General features: G+C 51.1%; 3 protein-coding genes across 10 annotated transcripts in view; 2 read left to right on the top strand and 1 right to left on the bottom strand.

Annotated features, from left to right (window-relative positions):
* The window catches only part of Man2a2 (mannosidase, alpha, class 2A, member 2), a 24,468-nt gene extending 9,023 nt beyond the window's left edge, over positions 1-15,445 (top strand). For 3 of the 7 annotated variants that reach the window (XM_008759529.4, XM_008759527.4, XM_017589165.3), the window contains 12 exons: positions 138-205; positions 330-495; positions 1,585-1,821; positions 2,972-3,094; positions 3,355-3,469; positions 3,704-3,837; positions 4,482-4,623; positions 6,453-6,589; positions 6,882-6,956; positions 9,395-9,589; positions 9,765-9,872; positions 10,978-15,445. In XM_008759529.4, coding sequence (XP_008757751.1) covers positions 138-205; positions 330-495; positions 1,585-1,821; positions 2,972-3,094; positions 3,355-3,469; positions 3,704-3,837; positions 4,482-4,623; positions 6,453-6,589; positions 6,882-6,956; positions 9,395-9,589; positions 9,765-9,872; positions 10,978-11,130 — 1,653 coding nt within the window. In that variant the 3' untranslated portion in view covers positions 11,131-15,445. 7 annotated transcript variants of the gene reach the window in all.
* Rpl35al7 (ribosomal protein L35A like 7) lies at positions 15,066-15,445 on the top strand. Its single transcript, XM_039101055.2, has one exon. The coding sequence runs from the start codon at positions 15,066-15,068 to the stop codon at positions 15,396-15,398; it is 333 nt and encodes a 110-aa protein (XP_038956983.1). The 3' UTR covers positions 15,399-15,445.
* A 1,146-nt stretch (positions 15,446-16,591) lies between these two features.
* Hddc3 (HD domain containing 3) lies at positions 16,592-18,899 on the bottom strand. 2 transcript variants are annotated; one of them, NM_001107528.1, is made up of 4 exons: positions 18,747-18,877; positions 18,409-18,464; positions 18,053-18,293; positions 16,592-17,745 (listed from the first exon to the last, which is right to left on the bottom strand). In NM_001107528.1, the coding sequence occupies exons 1-4, from the start codon at positions 18,856-18,858 to the stop codon at positions 17,615-17,617; spliced, it is 540 nt and encodes a 179-aa protein (NP_001100998.1). In that variant the 5' UTR covers positions 18,859-18,877; the 3' UTR covers positions 16,592-17,614. The 2 variants fall into 2 exon arrangements, with proteins under 2 accessions (NP_001100998.1, XP_006229493.1); XM_006229431.3 differs by having other exon boundaries at positions 17,291-17,745; positions 18,609-18,899.
* Positions 18,900-19,094: the final 195 nt, after the last annotated feature.

The following is a 19,094-nucleotide window of genomic DNA, read 5'->3' as shown; positions in this document are numbered from 1 at the left end:
CCTTTTTTCCCCTTTTCTTGTTTTGGGGTGCAAATTCCATGCTTAAGGTGGTGGATGGCCAATGTCCTGGACAGGCTGGGGTAGGGGAAGCGGTTGAGTCTAGTCACCGTTCTTCCTTTCTGCCCACGACATTGCAGGATGACAGTCGAGTAAGTCACGATGCCCTGCCTGAGCGCACGGTGATCCGTCTGGACTCCTCACCCAGGTGAGCCAGGCCTGGCGAGGCTCTCAGAGCACCCTCCACCCCAGCGCGGCCCTTGTTCCTGCTGCTGCTGCTTCTGCCCTGCTGCCGCAGCGAGCTCCTAGGTCAGCCCACCTTCCACCCACAGGTTTGTGGTGGTCTTTAACCCACTGGAACAGGAGCGGCTCAGTGTGGTGTCCCTGCTGGTCAACTCACCCCGAGTGCGAGTGCTTTCAGAGGAGGGTCAGCCCTTGTCTGTGCAGATCAGTGTGCAGTGGAGCTCCGCCACCAACATGGTCCCCGATGTCTACCAGGTGAGGCAGGGCACAGCCCTCCCTGCTTGTCAGTACCTCCCTTGGGGCCTCACTCCCCACGAACACCCGCCCCCCACTCCCCTGCTGTGGCCTGCTCACTCCCCAGGATGGAAGGAGCAGGTGGCCCAGGGAGAGGCACTGGGGACAGTCACAACTGGGATTTGAGTGTCCTTAAAAGGACAGCGAGGACCGTGTGGTAACAATTATAGCAAAGACAGCGAGCAAGCACCCGCGGCCGTTCACTCAGCAAGTATGTATGTTTACATCACTGGGACGGGCTCTGGCCTCAGTTCCTGGACTCAAGCTTCTAATGAGGAGTTAGTGTGTTGACTTACTCTGTATTCATGAAAACAAATGTTCAGATGTAGTTCATGCTAGGCTCCGCTCTAAGTGCCTAATTATTCAATCCGTTAAAAAAAATTTTTAGCACACACCTTTGATCCCAGCACTCAGGAGGCAGAGGCAAGGAGTTCTATGAGTCCAGCCTGGTCTGCAGAGTGAGTTCCAGGACAGTCGGGGCTACACAGAGAAACCCTGTTTGGAAAATAAAGCGGGGAGGGATAAACAAAAGTTTTTAAGACAAAGGCCTTGCTGCATAGCCCAGGCTGGCCTCAGACTCGCTGCATAGCCCAGGCTGGCCTCAGACTCGCTGCATAGCCCAGGCTGGCCTCAGACTCGCAATCCTCTGCCTTATCGTCCTGACTGCAGGATACAAAGATATACCAGCGGTCACTCCCGGGGTTCATTTAAATTCTCACTAGTACACACCGTGATGCTACTCTGATTTCCCCAGGAACTGAGGTCAAGTTACTTGCCTACGGGTCACTCAGTCTCTGTGAAGCCTGCTCCAGACCCTAGGCTCTCACGTCGGTGGGCGGGTGGGTGGGCGCTGTGAGCCTTTGCTGAACAGTGTGCGGCATGACACTGGGACCCAGAACCAGGATCCCCAAACAGACAGGGTTCTTCAGATAGAGATGTAGGGTTCTGCGCTTAGCTTCAGAAAGCAGAGCACCGAGGTCAAGGGTTGAGGGTAGAAGGCTAGCCCAGGACAGTCAGGGCTGATACTTCTTACTGCCCCCATGCTCACAGGTGTCAGTGCCTGTCCGCCTGCCAGCCCTGGGCCTGGGTGTGCTGCAGCTGCAGCCAGATCTCGATGGACCCTACACACTGCAGTCTTCGGTGCATGTCTACCTGAACGGCGTGAAACTGTCTGTCAGCAGGCAAACAACATTCCCTCTCCGTGTTGTGGACTCGGGCACCAGTGACTTCGCCATCAGCAATCGATACATGCAGGTCTGGTTCTCCGGCCTTACTGGGCTTCTCAAGGTAAAGGGCCAGGCCAGGGGAGGAGGGTAGGGACCAGAGGCAGGCATGGGGGTCAGGGGCTTGTATACAGCTGTTCCTGCTCCCCTGTCAACTGACTCATGGAGATTTGGGGGTGAGCATTAGCAGGACCAAGCTAACAGCCTGGCAAGGCTGAACGTGTTAATCACCTGCTACCGGGTCAGTGACTCGTAAAGAGAGGTTTAGTCCAGCTCCCAGCTCTGAGCTCCAAGTCTGCGGCTGTGCAGACCCTTTGCTTTGGGCCTGTGGTTCGGTAGCAGGCCCTGGCAGAGAGCACATCTCAGCAGAGTGAATTACTTCACAGCCAGGAATGCAAGAGAGGGGTTGGTGCTTGTGGCACACACCTGCTATTTCAGCAGTGGATAGGGTAGGATCAGAAATTCAAGGCCCTCTTTGGTTACATGGCAAGTGTGAGGCAACATGAGACCCTTGTCTCAAAAAAAAAAAAAAAAAGAAAAAAAAGAAAAAAAAGAAAGAAGTTGGGTCTGTTTGTACACATCTTTAATCCCTGCACTGGAGAGGCCGAGACAGGTGGATCTCTGTAAACCTGAGGCCAGCCTGGTCTACATGGTGGATTCCAGGTCAACCAGAGCTACACAATGAAACAGTGTCTCAAAAAAAAAAAAAGAAAAAAAAAAAGTACAGAAAGGGGACTGGCTGTGGCTCATGGTCGCCAAGCACTCTACCCCAAGAATCCCTAGGTTTGTTCCCCCACACTGCAGAAAACCAAGTGTGCTGGCATACACTTGTAACCCAGCATTGGGAGGTGGGGGCAGGAGGATCGGAAGTTAAGATCAGCCTTAGGAGGGTGGTGGTGGTGGTGTCTTTAATCACAGCCAATGGAAAGTAGAGGAAGAGGGATTTCTGGGTTCAAGTCCGACTGCTGTAAAAAAAAAAAAAAAAGAAAAAGAAAAAGAAAAGAAAAGAAAAGAAAAGGTAGAAGGGAAGCGGTGGGAAGGGACAGGGTCCCACCTTCCTCCACCTCTCCTAGTAGCAGCAGTCCCCTTATGGGGACTAAGATCCCAACTGTGGCACTGGGCTTGGCTCTTTGGGGGAAGTCAGTCCCTGCCCTCCCAGGGGAGACCTGACAAGTTGGTGTGGGGCCAGGGGTCAGGGCTGTGTTTTTTGGCAGAGCGTCCGACGTGTGGACGAAGAGCAGGAACAGCAGGTGGACATGAAGCTCTTCGTCTATGGAACCCGCACATCCAAGGATAAGAGTGGTGCCTACCTCTTCCTGCCTGATAACGAGGCTAAGGTACCCAAGACGCCTCACAGAACTGGGCGGCTCCTGTGGGGGTGGGGGGGAGAGACTTGGGAGGAACCTGGCCTACCCGGTCTTGCGCTACTGTGGGGGTTGGCGGGCCGTGGTCCTAACGATGGCTGTGGGCCTGTTCAGTGAAGGTAGGTGTTCAGGCCAGAGCACTGGGACAAGGATTTCTGTTGACCAAGCCTGACTTGCTACTGCTGCTTTGTACTCTGTGCTGTGGGTCCAGTGGCCGCTTGCTCCTTTTCCAGCCCTATGTCCCTAAGAAACCTCCTGTGCTGCGCGTCACCGAAGGCCCTTTCTTCTCAGAGGTGGCTGCGTATTATGAGCACTTTCACCAAGTGATTCGACTTTACAACCTGCCAGGTGAGCCCCGCAGGTGGGGAAGGTCACCAGGTGTGAGTCCCACAGGCTGGCACCTGCTCCTCTTCCACCACTGTGGACAGGCAGATGTGTCACTGGACACGGGGATGCTTCGTTCTCTTGAGGAAGCCCATCCAACGGTGTCCTGAGGGCTCCTGGGAGGAGGGTGGGGGGAGCCTTCTCTGGAATAGTCTCCAGCTGTGCTCACCTCACCTCTGGCTGCCCCTGTGTTTCCAGGGGTAGAGGGGCTGTCTCTGGACGTGTCGTTCCAGGTGGACATCAGGGACTACGTGAACAAGGAGCTAGCCCTGCGCATCCACACAGACATCGACAGCCAGGGCACTTTCTTCACAGACCTCAATGGCTTTCAGGTATTTCTTGGGCCCTATGGGACAGAACTTGTACTGCCTATGGCCTCTAATGCCAGAGCTGTGTGGAGGGGTGGGGGTGCCAAGGGCGGGTGGCAAGTATAGAGGACCAGCGAAGTGGTTTAGTGGGTAAAAGCTCTTTTTTTTTTGGTTCTTTTTTTCGGAGCTGGGGACCGAACCCAGGGCCTTGCACTTCCTAGGCAAGCGCTCTACCACTGAGCTAAATCCCCAACCCCCTGTAAAAGCTCTTGCTTAACCCTGACAACCTGAGTTTGGTTCCCGGAATCCTCATAAAGGTGGGGGAGAGAATCCATTCCACAGACATGGCCTCGGACCTCCTGGTGTGGCACACACACCCATACACGCACACTATACACATACAGATAATTAGAAAAAAAAATAGCTGGGTGATGGCTCACACCTTTAACCTCAGCCCTCGAGAGTCAGAGGCAAGCAAATCTCTTGAGTTCGAAACCAGTGAGGTCTACAGAGTGAGTTCCAGGACAGTCATGGCTACATGAGGAACCCTGTCTTGAAAATAAACAATCAAATAACCAGCCAAACAGCCAGAAATGCCTTCCTACTGAGAACCCTTCAGAACACACATCAGACACCATTCCAGGCTGGCCTTGAACTCCTCCCTGTAGGTACAGCCCCGGAAGTATCTGAAGAAGTTGCCCCTGCAGGCTAATTTCTACCCTATGCCAGTCATGGCCTACATCCAGGATTCCCAGAGGCGCCTCACGCTGCACACTGCTCAGGCTCTGGGTGTCTCCAGCCTCGGCAATGGTGAGTAGGGAACCGCATACCCTTTGTTCCAGTCAGCTCCCCAGTTCCCTCCCCTCTTCCCAGATCCCATTACCTCGGAGCTTGAAAAGGGGCGAGCCATCCCCAGTTCTTCTCAGTCATGCTTGGGCATCCTGTCTTTTGGTAGTAGCAGCTGGGTATTGAAGGGGTCTGACTTTCAGTTGAAGGGCTCAGCCCAATCTCTCTCACACACACACACTCTCTCTCTCTCACACACACACACTCTCTCTCTCATTTTTTTTTTTTTTTGAGACAGGGTTTCTCTGTGTAGCCCTGACTGTCCTAGAACTCACTCTGCAGACCAGACTAAACTCAAACTCAAAGATCTGTCTGCCTCTGCCTCCTGAGTGCTGGGATTAAAGGCAACCACCACCACAGCCCAGAAGGAGGCAGCTCTTAGGTGGTTAAGTGCAATATTCAGGAAAGGAGAAAGATATATATTTTCCTTCTAATGGTCAGTAAAAGAAAAGATAACAACATTCTTACAAATCAAAGATTTCTAAGCCTAGTAGCACAGAGAGGCTGAGGAGGGACGGTCCTAAACTCAAGGCCAGTCTAGGCAACTTTAAGTAAGACTGTCTCAAGACAAAAAGTCAAAACAAAAGGGACTTGAGACTTGGCTCTGTGGGTGGCATGGACAAGATGTGAGCTTCCACCCTCCGTGTGGAAAAGTGAGAAGAGACAAGTTGGGAGCTCTCCCACCCCAGGGATTTGTGCAGCCTTGGGACAAACTGAGTAGTAACTTAGGGACTCTCAGGCCCTAGAGGTCTTCTGTCAGTGGATATAGAGCTTGTGAAGGCCAAACCGAATACAGGATTAAAGCTATGTCACAACAGCGATGAGCGCTGTTCCTGCTCCCTCTGTGGGAGGAATATGGCTCTCCCACCCTCTGCCAGGATTATTTGGGATTTGTCTGCCTTGAAACTCCTGAATGCAGCCATTGTCCTTGCTTGGTCAGCTGTCTGTCCCTCTGGGACATGGCGTATTAAGGAACGATTATCTTCTATGCAAGGGACCTATTTTAGAGTTGGAGCTAGCCTTCTGTTTTTGCTCAGATTACAAAGCCAAGGAAAATACAGAAATCAGAGATGAAAAGGAGCACTGGCCTCTGGGAGAGAGAGGATGTGTGGGTTGCTGTGGGAGAGCCTTCCTTTGTGCCTGTCAGCTTTTCAGTAAGACCCCTATCCCAAACAAATTCCAAATGGCTTGCAGAGGTAGTCCTCTTCTGTCTCTTACCTGAGCCTGACTGGAGGCCTTGCTGAGCCTCCACCTCCTGCCTTCTACCTGTCCTCACCACAGCCTGCTCCTGACAGGCAAGGCCATCCACTCCAGCCTGGACTGCTGGGCCTTCTAGCTGATGCCGGGCAGTGTAAAAGCAAGAGAGCACGTGTCAAGTCATGGGTCTCTCCACCCTGAGAAAGCCTGTCTCAGATGAGGAACTCAGCCGCATTGCAAACAGGCCTCTCTTTTCTGGCTGCTGGTCACTGTGTTTGTTCTCTGTGGCCCGTCCCTAAGAGGCTTCCTCCTGGACCTGGGGCCCGAGTCCTACCCCTGAGTCACAGAGGTGAACTGCCATGGTCAGTGCTCCCCTTTCTAGGCCCCCTGGTTTCTCACCTAGAAAAATAAGGTGAGACACCCATACACACTCTGCTCTCTCGGTACCAGGTCCATCGCTCTCTCTTCCAAGTTACTCAGCTTGTCTGTCTCGCTGGCTTTCCCCCTGAGGACCTGAGGTAGAGAGTCTGCTCCCAAGGCCTATGTCAGTTTAGACATGGGTTTTGCAAGCTGGAGCTCACTGTCACCTTCCTTAGGCCAGCTGGAGGTGATCTTGGACCGAAGGCTAATGCAGGATGACAACCGGGGACTAGGCCAAGGGCTCAAAGACAACAAGATCACCTGCAACCATTTCCGCCTCCTGTTAGAACGTCGAACCCTGATGAGCCCTGAGGTAAAATCTGGGCCCATTGTCCTGTGGGGGACCCTGGGGGTACCCAGATACACCTGGAGGAGGGCAAGGGGCAGACAGTAGAGCTTACTTACGCCACTGAGGCAGGAGGCTAGCTGGCATCATGCTAACCCATTTCATGCTGCTTGGCAGTCCCTCCCCCAGCTGTGCCCTGTCACCTAGCCCTTGTCATGTTCCTCTCCTGCCTTTCTTTCTCCTTCCCGCCCTTCATGCCTGAGCATTTCCTAACCTTGACGCAACGCTGGCCATCTCACAGTTTTCTTTGCCTCACCAGCCTGGCTTTTTCTCCAAACTGGCAGCCATGTTTAGGGGCTTGATCTTTTCCAGCAACACAATCAGGAACTCAAAGGTAAGGGTCAGGGAGGGACGTGGTGGCCTAGGGTGAGCAGCCTGGCACTGTAGTTGGAGTCTGCTGCCTAGAATCCCGCAGGTCGGCCTAGACACTTGTTCCTCGTGTAGATGCAGAGCCCTTGCTGTGCTGTGGGGACGAAAGGATGCAGGCCAATGTGCTGCTACCACTGGGCTCAGCTCGTGAGCAGGGTCGGGAGTGGCTTTCAGCATGAGAGTATAATCAAGCAGTGGGGTTTCGGGTCTCGGTGGAGTCAAAAGGTGGCTTCCGGAAAGAGCAGTCATTAGGCTCAGCGTCTGTGAGTGGGGCCCGCATGCGAAGTCCAAGGCCGGAAGACGGTGTGCAAGTGAGACTAGCTGTGATTTTTAGGCTAAAATAGTGCTGACTAGCATAGCGGCCACCATCCGTACGTGCTGGCCGTTTCCTTTATTGGAACTTAGGATTGAATCTAGGGCTTTGCACATGTTAGGCGAGGGCTTCACCACTAAGCTAAATCAAAGTGCAGTTTAGTGTTTTGGGTTTGGGTGTTTAAGGCAAGGTCTTATGTAGCCTGGGCTGCCCTTCTGATGTGGGGATATCCTTGGTAACCTTGATTTTCCTCTCACTGTTGCCTAGGCTGGCCTTGAACTCCTGAGTTTAAGTGAGCCTCCGGTCTGAGCCTCCTAAGTAGCTAAGACCACAAGAATATGCCACCTTGCCTAGCTACCTGTGGCTGGCTGCTTACTTACCTCTCTCTCTCTCTCTCTCTCTCTCTCTCTCTCTCTCTCTCTCTCTTTGAAATAAGGCATCAAATAGCCCAGGCTAGACTTCATCGTCCTGCCTCTGTTTCCCAAGGGTTAGAATTAGAGTCTACACCACCATGCTGGGCTTTTCTTATCTGTGAGTTAACTCAGATGAGTTAAGATGATGTGAATCCAGGTTTTTGCTCACACTGGCTACGTTTGTTGGGCCGGGTGCAGGCGGCATGTGTCTCAGTCTCCAGAGAGAGGTGGCGGATCTCTGTGAGGCTGACCCCTGGTCTGCAGAGGGAATTCCAGGGCAGCCAGTACTACATAGTGAGAACCTGTCTCAAAAAATAAAAACTGGGGTTGGGGATTTAGCTCAGTGGTAGAGCGCTTGCCTAGCATGCGCAAGACCCTGAGTTCAGTCCCCAGCTCTGAAAAAAAAAAAAGAAAGAAAAAAGAAAAAACAAATAAAAACTACAGGAGGCTGGAGAGTTCCTCAGCAGTTAAGAGCATTGCCTGCTGCTCTTCGAGAGGATCCAAGTTTGACCCCAGCACCCATAGGGCAGCTCGGGGCCATCTGTTAGTCCAGTTCGTGGGATCTGATGTCTTCCTCTGGCCTCCAAAGTATACAGACAAAACTCCCATACACACAAAATGATCATAATAAAATTCTTTTAAGATTTATTTATTTTTTATTTATTTATATGAGTACACCGTCACTGTCTTCAGACACTAGAAGAAGGCATTGGATCCCATATCAGATGGTTGTGAGTCACCATGTGGTTGCTTGGAATTGAACTCAGGACCTCTGGAAGAGTAGTCAGTGCTCCTAACCACTGAACCATCTCTCCAGCCCATAAATTGCTTTGAAAAATTACCTTTAAACCTCCAGTGTTGTCAGTGGCTGTCACAGAAGGCATGGCAGGTAGTGGCTGTGTAGGGAGACAAAGTAGGGATGACAGTTTCAGATGTTGAAACAGGAAGCCTTAGATGCTTGAAGTAAGCCAAGGATAGGAAGAAGAAATTGGAGAGGAAGTCTGTGTTGAAGACATTGCAAAAGCAAAGTCTTGAAGGGCCAAGGGGAGACTCTATATATGGTGGTGCCAGGAACAGGGATGAGCATACAGAAATGTAGTGGCTGTGGAGAAGTCTGTGTGATTCTGTGAGTGTGGCATCCTGGGAGCTACCCAGGAGTCTTAGCAGCGGGGGCTCATGGACCTGACCATCTGGCCGACACAGTGGATGTGGCATCTTACCACAGGACTTCCATTATTAGAAGCCTGTCCACAGTGAAGCATGTCTGTCTGTCTGTCGTCCATTTCTACACCTCTCTGTGGGATGACGGCACCGATGAGAGAGCATTCTTCATGATAGTGTTAAAGAAAACAGAAGCAAGGGGTTGGGGATTTAGCTCAGTGGTAGAGCGCTTGCCTAGCAAATGCAAGGCCCTGGGTTCGGTCCCCAGCTCCGAAAAAAAGAACCAAAAAAAAAAAAAAAAAGAAAAAGAAAACAGAAGCAGGCCTAGTACCACGACTGTCTCCGAGCCGAGTGCCATGAGATGTAGCCCCCCATTAAGGGTTGGAGGCACAGGGCTGGTAACCAGGCAGCCAGAGTCCAAGGGAACTAGGAGAACTGTTTTGAAAGGAGCTGGCCTACATCCCCTTCACCTAGAGGGGTCTCTTCCCTCATTTACATTTTGGGTCCATCTTGCAGGTCCAACAGGAGCGCTCTACAAGCTACCCGTCCCTCCTCAGCCACATGACTTCCATGTACCTCAACACACCTCCTCTGGTCTTACCGGTGGCCAAGAGGGAGAGCACCAGCCCCACTCTGCACTCTTTCCACCCTCTGGCTTCTCCGTTGCCCTGCGATTTCCATCTGCTCAATCTGCGCATGCTCCCCGCCGAGGTGAGTGTCCCGGTCCGTGCCAATCCTCACCATCAGGCTGAGGTGAGTGTCCCGGTCCGTGCCAATCCTCACCATCAGGCTCTGGCCCTCCTCCCTGTTCTCCTGTGTCCAGCCTTGCCTTCTTGGCAGACATGCTGCTGACCCTCCACCGCTCTTGTCCCTGACTGTCTTCCAGGACACCTTGCCCGCGGCTGATGCTGCTCTCATCCTACACCGCAAGGGTTTTGACTGTGGCCTTGAAGCCAAGAACCTGGGCTTCAACTGTACCACAAGCCAAGGCAAGGTGAGCAGGGTCCAGGTGTGGGAGGCGCGGCTGCTGGTCAGGATTGCAAAGTCCTAGGCTGAGAGCCTAGAGGAAGACTGGGCTCGGGTTGGCAGTAGGACGAGAGGAGGTTGTAGCCTGAGGAGAAGGTATAGTCTCCAGAGACTAAGGGGAGCCTTTGACGTGTGTTTTGGGTAATGAAGTCAGCAGGAGCAGTTTTACACAAGCATGGAGCTAGAAACCTCAGGTTTCCTGAGGACAGACCTTTTCTTTTAGTTGTTTTTTTTTTTGTTGTTGTTTTTTTTTTCCCGGAGCTGGGGACCGAACCCAGGGCCTTGTGCTTGCTAGGCTAGCGCTTTACCACTGAGCTAAATCCCCAACCCTGGACAGACCTTTTCTATGTGAAGTGGGAAACTGGAGAATGAAAAGCCGCTGCACCTTTTCAAAGCATCGCTCATGGTGTAAGCTGGCACGTTGCTTGCCTGGTGACAGTCCTTGTCCTCAGCTCACACAGCGTGCGTGGTGGGAGGCGCCCTACAACAAGGAGTCTGGACAAGCTTCGGACCTGAGTCAGTTGGAGCAGAGCCCGGCTGGAGGCTTGCTGCTCCTGAGAGGGCTGTGGCTTCCGGCAGCTCGTTCCCCTCTTACTTTTTATATTTATTTATCTTAGTTTCATTCTTTATTTTTGAGAAAAGGTCACACATAACCTAGGCTGGATGCAACCTTACTGTGTAGCCAAAGCTGAGTTGAACTCCTGAACTGCCCACCTCTCCTTCCCAAGAGCTGGGGGTAGTGTTACACCGTCTTAGCTCTAAGAATCTGACAGAAAGCCAGGTGTGGCGGCTCATAATACAGTCCCAGCACTGAGGCAGGATTGCTCTGAGTTTGAGACCAGCCTGGACTACAGTGTGAGATCCTGTCTCAAAAAAACCCCAGGGGTTGGGGATTTAGCTCAGTGGTAGAGCGCTTGCCTAGCAAGCGCAAGGCCCTGGGTTCGGTCCCCAGCTCCGAAAAATAGAAAAGAAAAAACAAAAACAAAAAACCCCAAAAGGTAGTACTCGGTGTAAGGAAGAACTTATCCAGTGTTAGCGGTGCCTAGCTCACCCTGCCCCCTCTCTCTTCACAGCTGGCCCTGGGGAGCCTCTTCCATGGCCTGGATGTGCTATTCCTGCAGCCCACCTCTTTGACTTTGCTATACCCTCTGGCCTCGCCCTCCAACAGCACTGACATCTCTCTGGAGCCCATGGAGATCAGCACCTTCCGCCTGCGCTTGGGTTAGGTTAGGGCTTCTTGTGGCCTGAAGACGAAGTTCATCCACAAAGACTGCCTCCTAACACCAAGACCGAGTTGGACCAGCCACACTGAGTATCACATTCTGCCTCAGAACTGACAGACCATGCTCTGCCCTTACGTTGTCTATTGCTGCTTCTGTGTTTGGGCCAGCCCTTACATCAGCAGACGGCAGATACAGTGGGACAGGGAGAGGAGGCCCTTCCCTTGGGTTGTAAGTAGCTGCCCAGCTGGGCACGGCTTAGGTTCCATCCTTTTCCCACAATGGGATCTAGGAAGAGCGGGGACAAACAGAAGAGGTCAGGGAGGCTGAGGGGAACAACCTCGCACCAGGTGACTGGAGTTATGACCGTGCTCTGTGGGGTGATAGGGGCCCCACAGTGCTGGTATGAGGGTACAGGTGCAGGGTGATTCTGGGAGATGAGGGGTAGGTACCTGTTATTAGTGGAGTAAAGGCGTGGAGGAGTCCCTGTTTCTCCTGAGAGCCTAAAGGCTTTGTTGCTCTCTGTTCTGGCTCTGCTCTAAGTGCTGCTGGGCCTTTATGCCCTGGCTAGGGGCTGCTGGGTGGCAGGAAGGGCTTGCTGGACACTCCAGGCCGAGGCCACAGAGCACTTGAGGTATTCGTGCCAGTTTTCAGCTGCTCATTTGGTGTTGATTTGTGGCAGGGTAGGGAGTGTCTCCACCTGACCTGCTTCTTTATCTCACACACCAGTCTCCCTACAAGTTCCCATTGCCGGGACCCTGGCAGTGTTCCTTTCCCTAGAAGGGAAACGGAGCTTCCAAGACCCCTATGCTTGGGCATCTTGGGAAAGCAATCCCATGCTGGATCCCCCGGCAGGTTCACCGTGTTCCATCTGCCCGGTGTGTGGACAAGGAAGACAGAGATAAAATTAGGAGGCATGTGCTTCGATGAGCCTCCGGTTTTGCTTCACTCGATAGAGAATCTGTCTATAAACAATAAGATTTGGTAAAAGCGAAGTCTCATCCTTATGAAAACGTAGTAAGCCAAGTTAGAAAGAAGCGCCATGATCTAGAGAAAGGTCTCTGTCACCAGTTACTAAGGCACAGCGCAGCCATTCCCCTGAGAGTCAGAAGCTGGCCGGTGGCATGCTGGTACTTAAGGGTGTCCTGGTGTCACTAACCCATACTCCAGATGGAGACAAGAATTATAATTGCCACTGTTTTAAAACCATAAGCTACCTAAGAAACCTGCGTCAGCCAAAGACCCAGCAAGGCTTTCTATGAGTTGCCCAGTGAAGACTGGTTCTCCCAAAATCAGCCCATAAAAACAATGTCATTCCCACGAGATTGGATACTTTTTGGAATTCTGCAGATTTGGCGTTATCTGGAGGATGACAGGCTGAGGATGTGAAGTAGTTCTGAATGGCAGTGGTGATGTGTGGCCGGTGACACTGAGGCGGCCACAGGCAGGTGTCTTATCAGAGTTCTCAAAGGACTTGGACTCTTCTGCCAGTGTGAATTCAGCTGCCATGAGAGGTCAGGTCAGACAGACCTAGGCACATAGAAATTTAGTATATGATTTCAAGTGCAGGGGAGGGAGATGAAGTATTTAATAGTGCTTTGAGACAACTAGCTATCTGTGAGACTTCTATCTCGGTTTCAAAAACAAAATAAAACCAAAAAACCCTAGGGCTAGAGGGGAAAAAAAAAAACAAAACAACAAAATCATCATCATCATCACCATCGTCATCATCATCGTCATCATCATCATCATCATCATCAGCCCACTATGTACCTCTGACTGTGCTGGAACTCTCTATGTAAACCACGCTGGCCTGGAAATCACCAAGATACTCACCCGCCTCTGCCTCCTAAATGCTGGGACTAAAGGCTTGTACACCTGGAAAGAAAAAATATTTTTATACCCGTTGTAGGAAAAAGGCTTTTCTAGACATAACGTGAAACCGAATACATAATGGGGGAAAGACATACACACACACACACACACAAAGCTTGAGAGCATGCTATAGGAAACAGGTTAAATCAATACAGGTGCGTGGGTGGGAGAGCATGTGTGTGAGTACCTTCATTGCAGGAGAAAGTGTTTTGACTTCTCAGAGAACGGCACCAGGGTCTGTCCAGCAGTCACCCAAAGATTCAGTAGTGACAGGGTTGAGTTCTTTTTTTTTTTTTTTCCGGAGCTGGGGACTGAACCTCTACTGCTGAGCTAAATCCCCAGCCCCCAGGGTTGAGTTCTCTTGCAGGTCCTCCAGAGTTTTTGCTGCCAGGCTCAGACCACATGGCTTCCTATTCATGTCTTGGTGACAGAAATAAGGTGAAGCTTAGAGAGCACTTATCATAGAGTGGGGGTTGTGGATAAGCTCCTCAGTGTGAGCATAAACATGGTAGAAAGCCTACGGAAACACTCGGACAGCAAGTGTTGTTTGCTGGTCTGTGGTTTGTAATCAAATGATAGGGGACACTGTGAACCCCTAGGAACTTTGCAGAATAAAGGATATTCTTTGGAGGTCAGAGATGTGCAGTGACTTGTCAGTTATTTGTCTGACAGGACAAATATTAATCACAAGCACACACTTTCATTGAGGGCGTCTTACAGTGTATCTCTGACTAGCCCAGACTTGCCATAGAGAGCCAGGCTGGCCTTGAACTTGTAATCTTCCTGCTCCTGCTGCCCACATTAGGCTCCCAGGTATGCACACCATGCCCTGCTGCCATTTACATATTTAAGTTGTACTCAGAGCAGTGTTTTTTCAAAAGCCCAGTCAGCAGAGTTGCTTCTGGAAAGTGCAGGTTTCTGCCCTGTCCCATACAGGCCTGTTTCTTCAGTCTGGGTGCTAAGGCAATGTGTAGGGAGGGCCACATGCTACTGGATCAAGAAGTAAAAGCTTGCCGTGGAGCCCAGAAGGAAAAAAAGCCAACTTCTGCTCTGGGAGAGCAAGGGCCAAAGAATTTCCTTTTTCTTTCCCTGAGGCAGGTAGCACAAGCTGGCCTCCAATTTATAGACATTTCCCTGCCTCAGCCTCGCAAGTGCCAGGATTACAAGTGCACGCCACCGCCACCGTGCCTGGCTCATACTGTTCTCAGTACGCAGTGAGTGCATACTATTTTAAGAAAAGCAGCAGCTGTTGTCTACAGAGCTCAGGCATTGATGCCTTCCCAGCGAGAAGCTAACAGTCTTCAGTGGATACAACAAAACAACCTCAATCACCAGGAAGGGAAGGACTCCCTCATCGAGATACATCCAGTTCCGTAAGGAAAGGACTGAGTGGGTAGCTGGAGGCACAGAGAGAAGGGCAGGCAGACGTGAGGGAGGCGCTTCATCTTGCGGGGGATCAGGCTCAGATAGGGTCCGGGTCTGCCTTCCCCAGGGCGTGAAGAGAAGCAGGAATTCATGGACAGAGTAGCATTTCTAACCTGAACTGGAACTGCTTAGTCTGCTGTCATGCGGGTAAGGAGGTCCTTGTGAAGCCAGGCACTTACAGTACAGCTACTCTGGAGACAGAGGAGGGGTCTGTTGAGCCCAGGAGTTTAGAGCCAGCTTGAGTGACATTGAGACTCCATCTCAAACAAACAAAAAGTTACTAGCTGTCACGCACACAAAGAGGGAAAAAAAACTATGTAGTGGAGGGGTGAGGCTTACAGTTCAACTAGAGGTCTCTGAAATTTTTTGTTCTTAGCAAAAATGTATGTAAAGTTGAGCCTCACATGGTGAGACAGGACAGAGAGACTGATCTTCTGACAAACTAGTTCTGTTTAGGCCCAGTGGGAAGAAAATTCAAATTCTGATGGTTGCCAGGAGCGGCTGGGTCTATTTCTGCTCCTGACTTTGCATCGCCCTGATTAACTAGAATAGTCTGCTCATAAGAAGCCCAAGAAGGGCTCTTTCCACCATCTTGGCGCATTTGGAGGCCTGCTGGGAACAGGACTTCTAAAAAAACAAGTATGTCTGGAAGGCTGTGGTGCAAGGCCATTTTTGCTGGCTACAAGCGAGGCCTCAGGAACCAAAGAGAGCACACGGCTCTTCTTAAAATTGAAGGTGTTTATGCCCGAGATGAAACTGAGTTCTACTTAGGCAAGAGGTGTGCTTATGTGTACAAAGCAAAAAACAATACAGTGACTCCTGGAGGCAAACCAAACAAAACCAGAGTGATCTGGGGAAAAGTAACTTGGGCCCATGGAAATAGTGGCGTGGTTCGTGCCAAATTCCGAAGCAACCTTCCTGCAAAGGCCATTGGACACAGAATCCGTGTAATGCTGTACCCATCCCGGATTTAAACTAATGGAGAGTAAATAAAAGTAAAAAAAAAAAAAAAAAAAAAAAAGCCCAAGAAGGGCTTCTTAGCCTGTACATTGTGATACAGTTGAAGATTAGAGATGGTGGCCAGTGATAGAGTCCCTTAGAGGGTGAAACCCCTGAGTGTCTAAGCATTGAATGCTATGGTTTGAGTATGTGTGTCCCTCTGTAGTTGAATGAAGTGTAAGAGGGGGAACCTGTGGGAGGTTGATAGGTCTTACAGGCTTCTTGCTGGTGTGTGTGTGGGATGGTGGCCATTATAAAACAAGGAAGGGGCTGGGGATTTAGCTCAGTGGTAGAGTGCTTACCTAGGAAGCGCAAGGCCCTGGGTTCGGTCCCCAGCTCCGAAAAAAAAAGAACCAAAAAAAAAAAAAAAGGGAAGAGGGAACCATGTAGTTTACCCTAGGGAGGGGAGACTCTCTGCCTAACGCAGGGAAAGCTTGCTTCAGGCAGAGGTGCTTCTGTCCACCTGGGCCAAGGAGACCCAACAAGCCACGGCGCAAACAGGCACCTTCTTTGTGCAGACTTGCTCTGTAGATCAGCATGAGAAGAAACAGCCTGACTCCAGTTCTCAAAAAATGTTTTAAAAGATGGAGGACCATGTCTATAGAGGAAAAGTTGAAGTTTGAAGGTATGGTCTAAAGTCATGAGGCTCACTGTGCCCTGGAGATGAATTCTGTCCCTCCCAAAGGGGCTAAGAAGGAAAGCAGAAAACTCTAAAACTCCCAAGGTCCCCACCGGTCTCCTGCCTGTTGGCTCTGAACTTCACTCAAAGACCAAAACTGAACACCCAGGCTTGTCTATTAGAGACACTGTGGGGTGGGGGCGGGGTGAGGCTGTGGGGACAGCCAAAGACAACCACCGGAGCAGAAAGCAGCCAGACTCAAAAGAGCATGAAAAGATTGCTGTACACCATGCCAAGGGCAAAATGTAGCAAAAAGGACCAGAGATAGGAGGCCAACAGGTATAAAGTATAATGAGCCAGAAGAGGGTGAAGAATGGCTGCTGTGTGTGTGTGTGTGTGTGTGTGTGTGTGTGTGTGTGTCCGTGTGTTCAGGCAGGTGTTTTTCTAAGAATGGAAAATTCAAGTGCAGCTTAACATTAGCTTCGGTGTAAAACCTATAGATTTTTGTATGGCCGATGAGATTTAAGAAGCCTTCGGGGTAGCCTTGGTATGGTTGCGCTTTGTCGCAGAGGCAGGAGAATTATAGAAAGGCTGTGGGGGCCCTATCCCCCTCCAACAAACAAAAACGGAACAACAAAAGAGGCAACGAAGGCGAGATAGCTGAGTGGGTAAAGGCATCAGCTCGCCAAGCCTGACAAACCTATGTTTGATATCCCATACCTACATGATGGAGGGCGAAATCCAACTCCCCACAAGCTCTCTGATTGCCACACCCACACTGTGGGACTTCCGCACACAAACTCAAACCTCCACAGCTTTTTTCTTTCTACAGATTCCACCCACCTCTATGGGCGGGGCGACTTCAGGGCCTCTTCCGGTTACTTGGAAGCGCTAGTGACTTAGCAACCCAGGAAGCCAATAAAATTTAAGGGTCAAGGCATTGGCCACTAATCAACTGCTGCAGTTGGTGTTGGGGCACTGAGGTCTTCTAGCCTTCTCATGTTACTGGGATTTCTGTCCTTCCCAGCCAGTTGCCAAAAAGTGATGGCATTCCTTCCCAGTATATCTGCCATCCCACAACTACATCATCTGACCTTCGTAAAGACATAGTCCAGCTCAGTTGATAAGGACGCCATGCTCCAAGGGTCGATGCTTTCAACCCAGGGGAGCTGATGCAAAAGACACATAGGAAATGAGTATCCAGCATGTGGGTCCTCTTCGGGGAGACCAGAGAAGGAGGAACAGCAGTTTAAGCCTTTACCCTAAATGCTTTATTTTCCACGACTTATAAACCAAGGCTTATCCAGTCTTAGGTCCCTAAGGGGCCAGAGGTCCCACCATGCAAAACAGCAAACAGAGCCAAGACTTAAGGAAAGGCTGTTAGTGTATGATGGGCATTTCTGGTTTCCATATCCGGGGCTCAGCTGTGTGAAAAAAGGCAGAAGTTTTTAGCCCGTGGTGTCTGGGCTGAATAAAGGAATGTGAGAGATGAGGACACTTGGAGATGCAGTAAGAATCCTATCTTTCCTGGGCCTTACTGGAGCCATGCCACAGGACTGCATGGAGGCTCTCTCAGAGAGTCAGCCCTCGTTCCTCGAACAGCTGTTTTAGTGCCTCTTCCAGTTGCTGGTTCGTTCCTTGAAGCCCTTTTACCACCTGTGCTGCCCACTCGAAGTACTCCTGGACTCGATGTTCTGACCAGCCTGCACAAGAGTGGACAGAAACCTGCTCGTGTGTTGTCAAGGCCAGCATTGTCTTTTGCCTGTTTCCTGGCAGGCTTTGGTACAAACAAGGCCATAAGATGAATTGCAGTGGTATGATCTGACGACTTCTCCATGACCCACAACTCTGTTCACCCTCCCCCCAGAAGGCTGTCCTAGGAGGATTAGTTGGAGGTGTTAGGACCACCCCTCCCTCCCATTCCCGTTTATTTCTGGGAAGCTGACCAGCCTATGTTTTCAGAAGCTGGACATCCCTCACCCTCTCCTCAGAGCCAGTTGGGGAGCATACCTTTAGGGGTGCAGCGATTCAGGTCCCTTAGATTGTGTAGCTTGTCTGCCAGCTTCACTAGTTTGGCCCCTGGGCTGCTGTGGGGTGCCTGTTCCACCTGTTGCCGCTTTCTTTCCAGTTTGGGCAGAGTCTTGTCATCTGTTACCTCCTCCACCAAGCGTCGAACCTGTGCTCCAAAGTGCAGCTCTACCTCATCCAGGGTAGTATCTGTGTCTTCTACTGTGTCATGGAGCAAGGCCGCCTGGGGATAGGCGGCCATTCAGCATAGTGACACTGCCTACTAGCCAAACGGCACCCATTTTTTATCAGTACTCGTTTCCCCACACCAGCCTCCTGGCAAAGAAGGGTAAAGTTACCTGCAACACCACAATATCAGTGATTCCAGCCTCATGGGTTAGGATCCGGGCTACACCTGGCAGGGGCAAAACAGAAGTCAGACTAGAGGGAGCCAGATGTAGAACCGTACCAGCTGGATGACCTTGGGAAGTCCCTTACCCTCTTGGGATATCGACTGTACTAAGGGAACAATCCTGCCTACTACCCAGGTGAGGCTTACACGGCATAACGCATGAAAAGTGGTTGATACAACGCTTTGGACTCGAAGAAGGCGCTCAATAATTTATACTCGCTCTGTGTTCTCGTCCCAGTCAGTCCCCACCCGCCGAGAGAACTGCTTCCCAACCGGCACGCCCACCGATGGGGTGATTGATGTAGGGAGTCCCTTCAGGATCTTTCCGTCGCTGCTGTCGGTGTTTTTGAGCGGCGAAGTCAGCAGCCTCCAGCAGCTGAGCTGCCTCCGATCCCATCGCGCGGGTGGCGCGGGGGACTGAAGCTTCGGAGTTCGAACGGATCACCTATAGCGCCGCCTGGCGCCTCGGAGGCTCGCAGAATGGAGCTATTTCTAACAAGCTGTAATTCATTCCTTTCTCCCCTCCCCCAACGTTTGTGCGCGTGCAAGTCTCCACCTTAGTTTTAGAGACAAAGACTCTCCTTGAACCTGTAGCCAAGGTATTTAGCAAGAGTAGCTACCGAACGAGTTTCA

The sequence above is a fragment of the Rattus norvegicus genome, chromosome 1 (genome assembly GCF_036323735.1).
Source record: "Rattus norvegicus strain BN/NHsdMcwi chromosome 1, GRCr8, whole genome shotgun sequence".
Taxonomy (NCBI): Eukaryota; Metazoa; Chordata; class Mammalia; order Rodentia; family Muridae; genus Rattus; species Rattus norvegicus.
The sequence above is the reverse complement of the archived record's forward strand: the minus strand, read 5'-3'. Positions and strand labels throughout refer to the sequence as shown.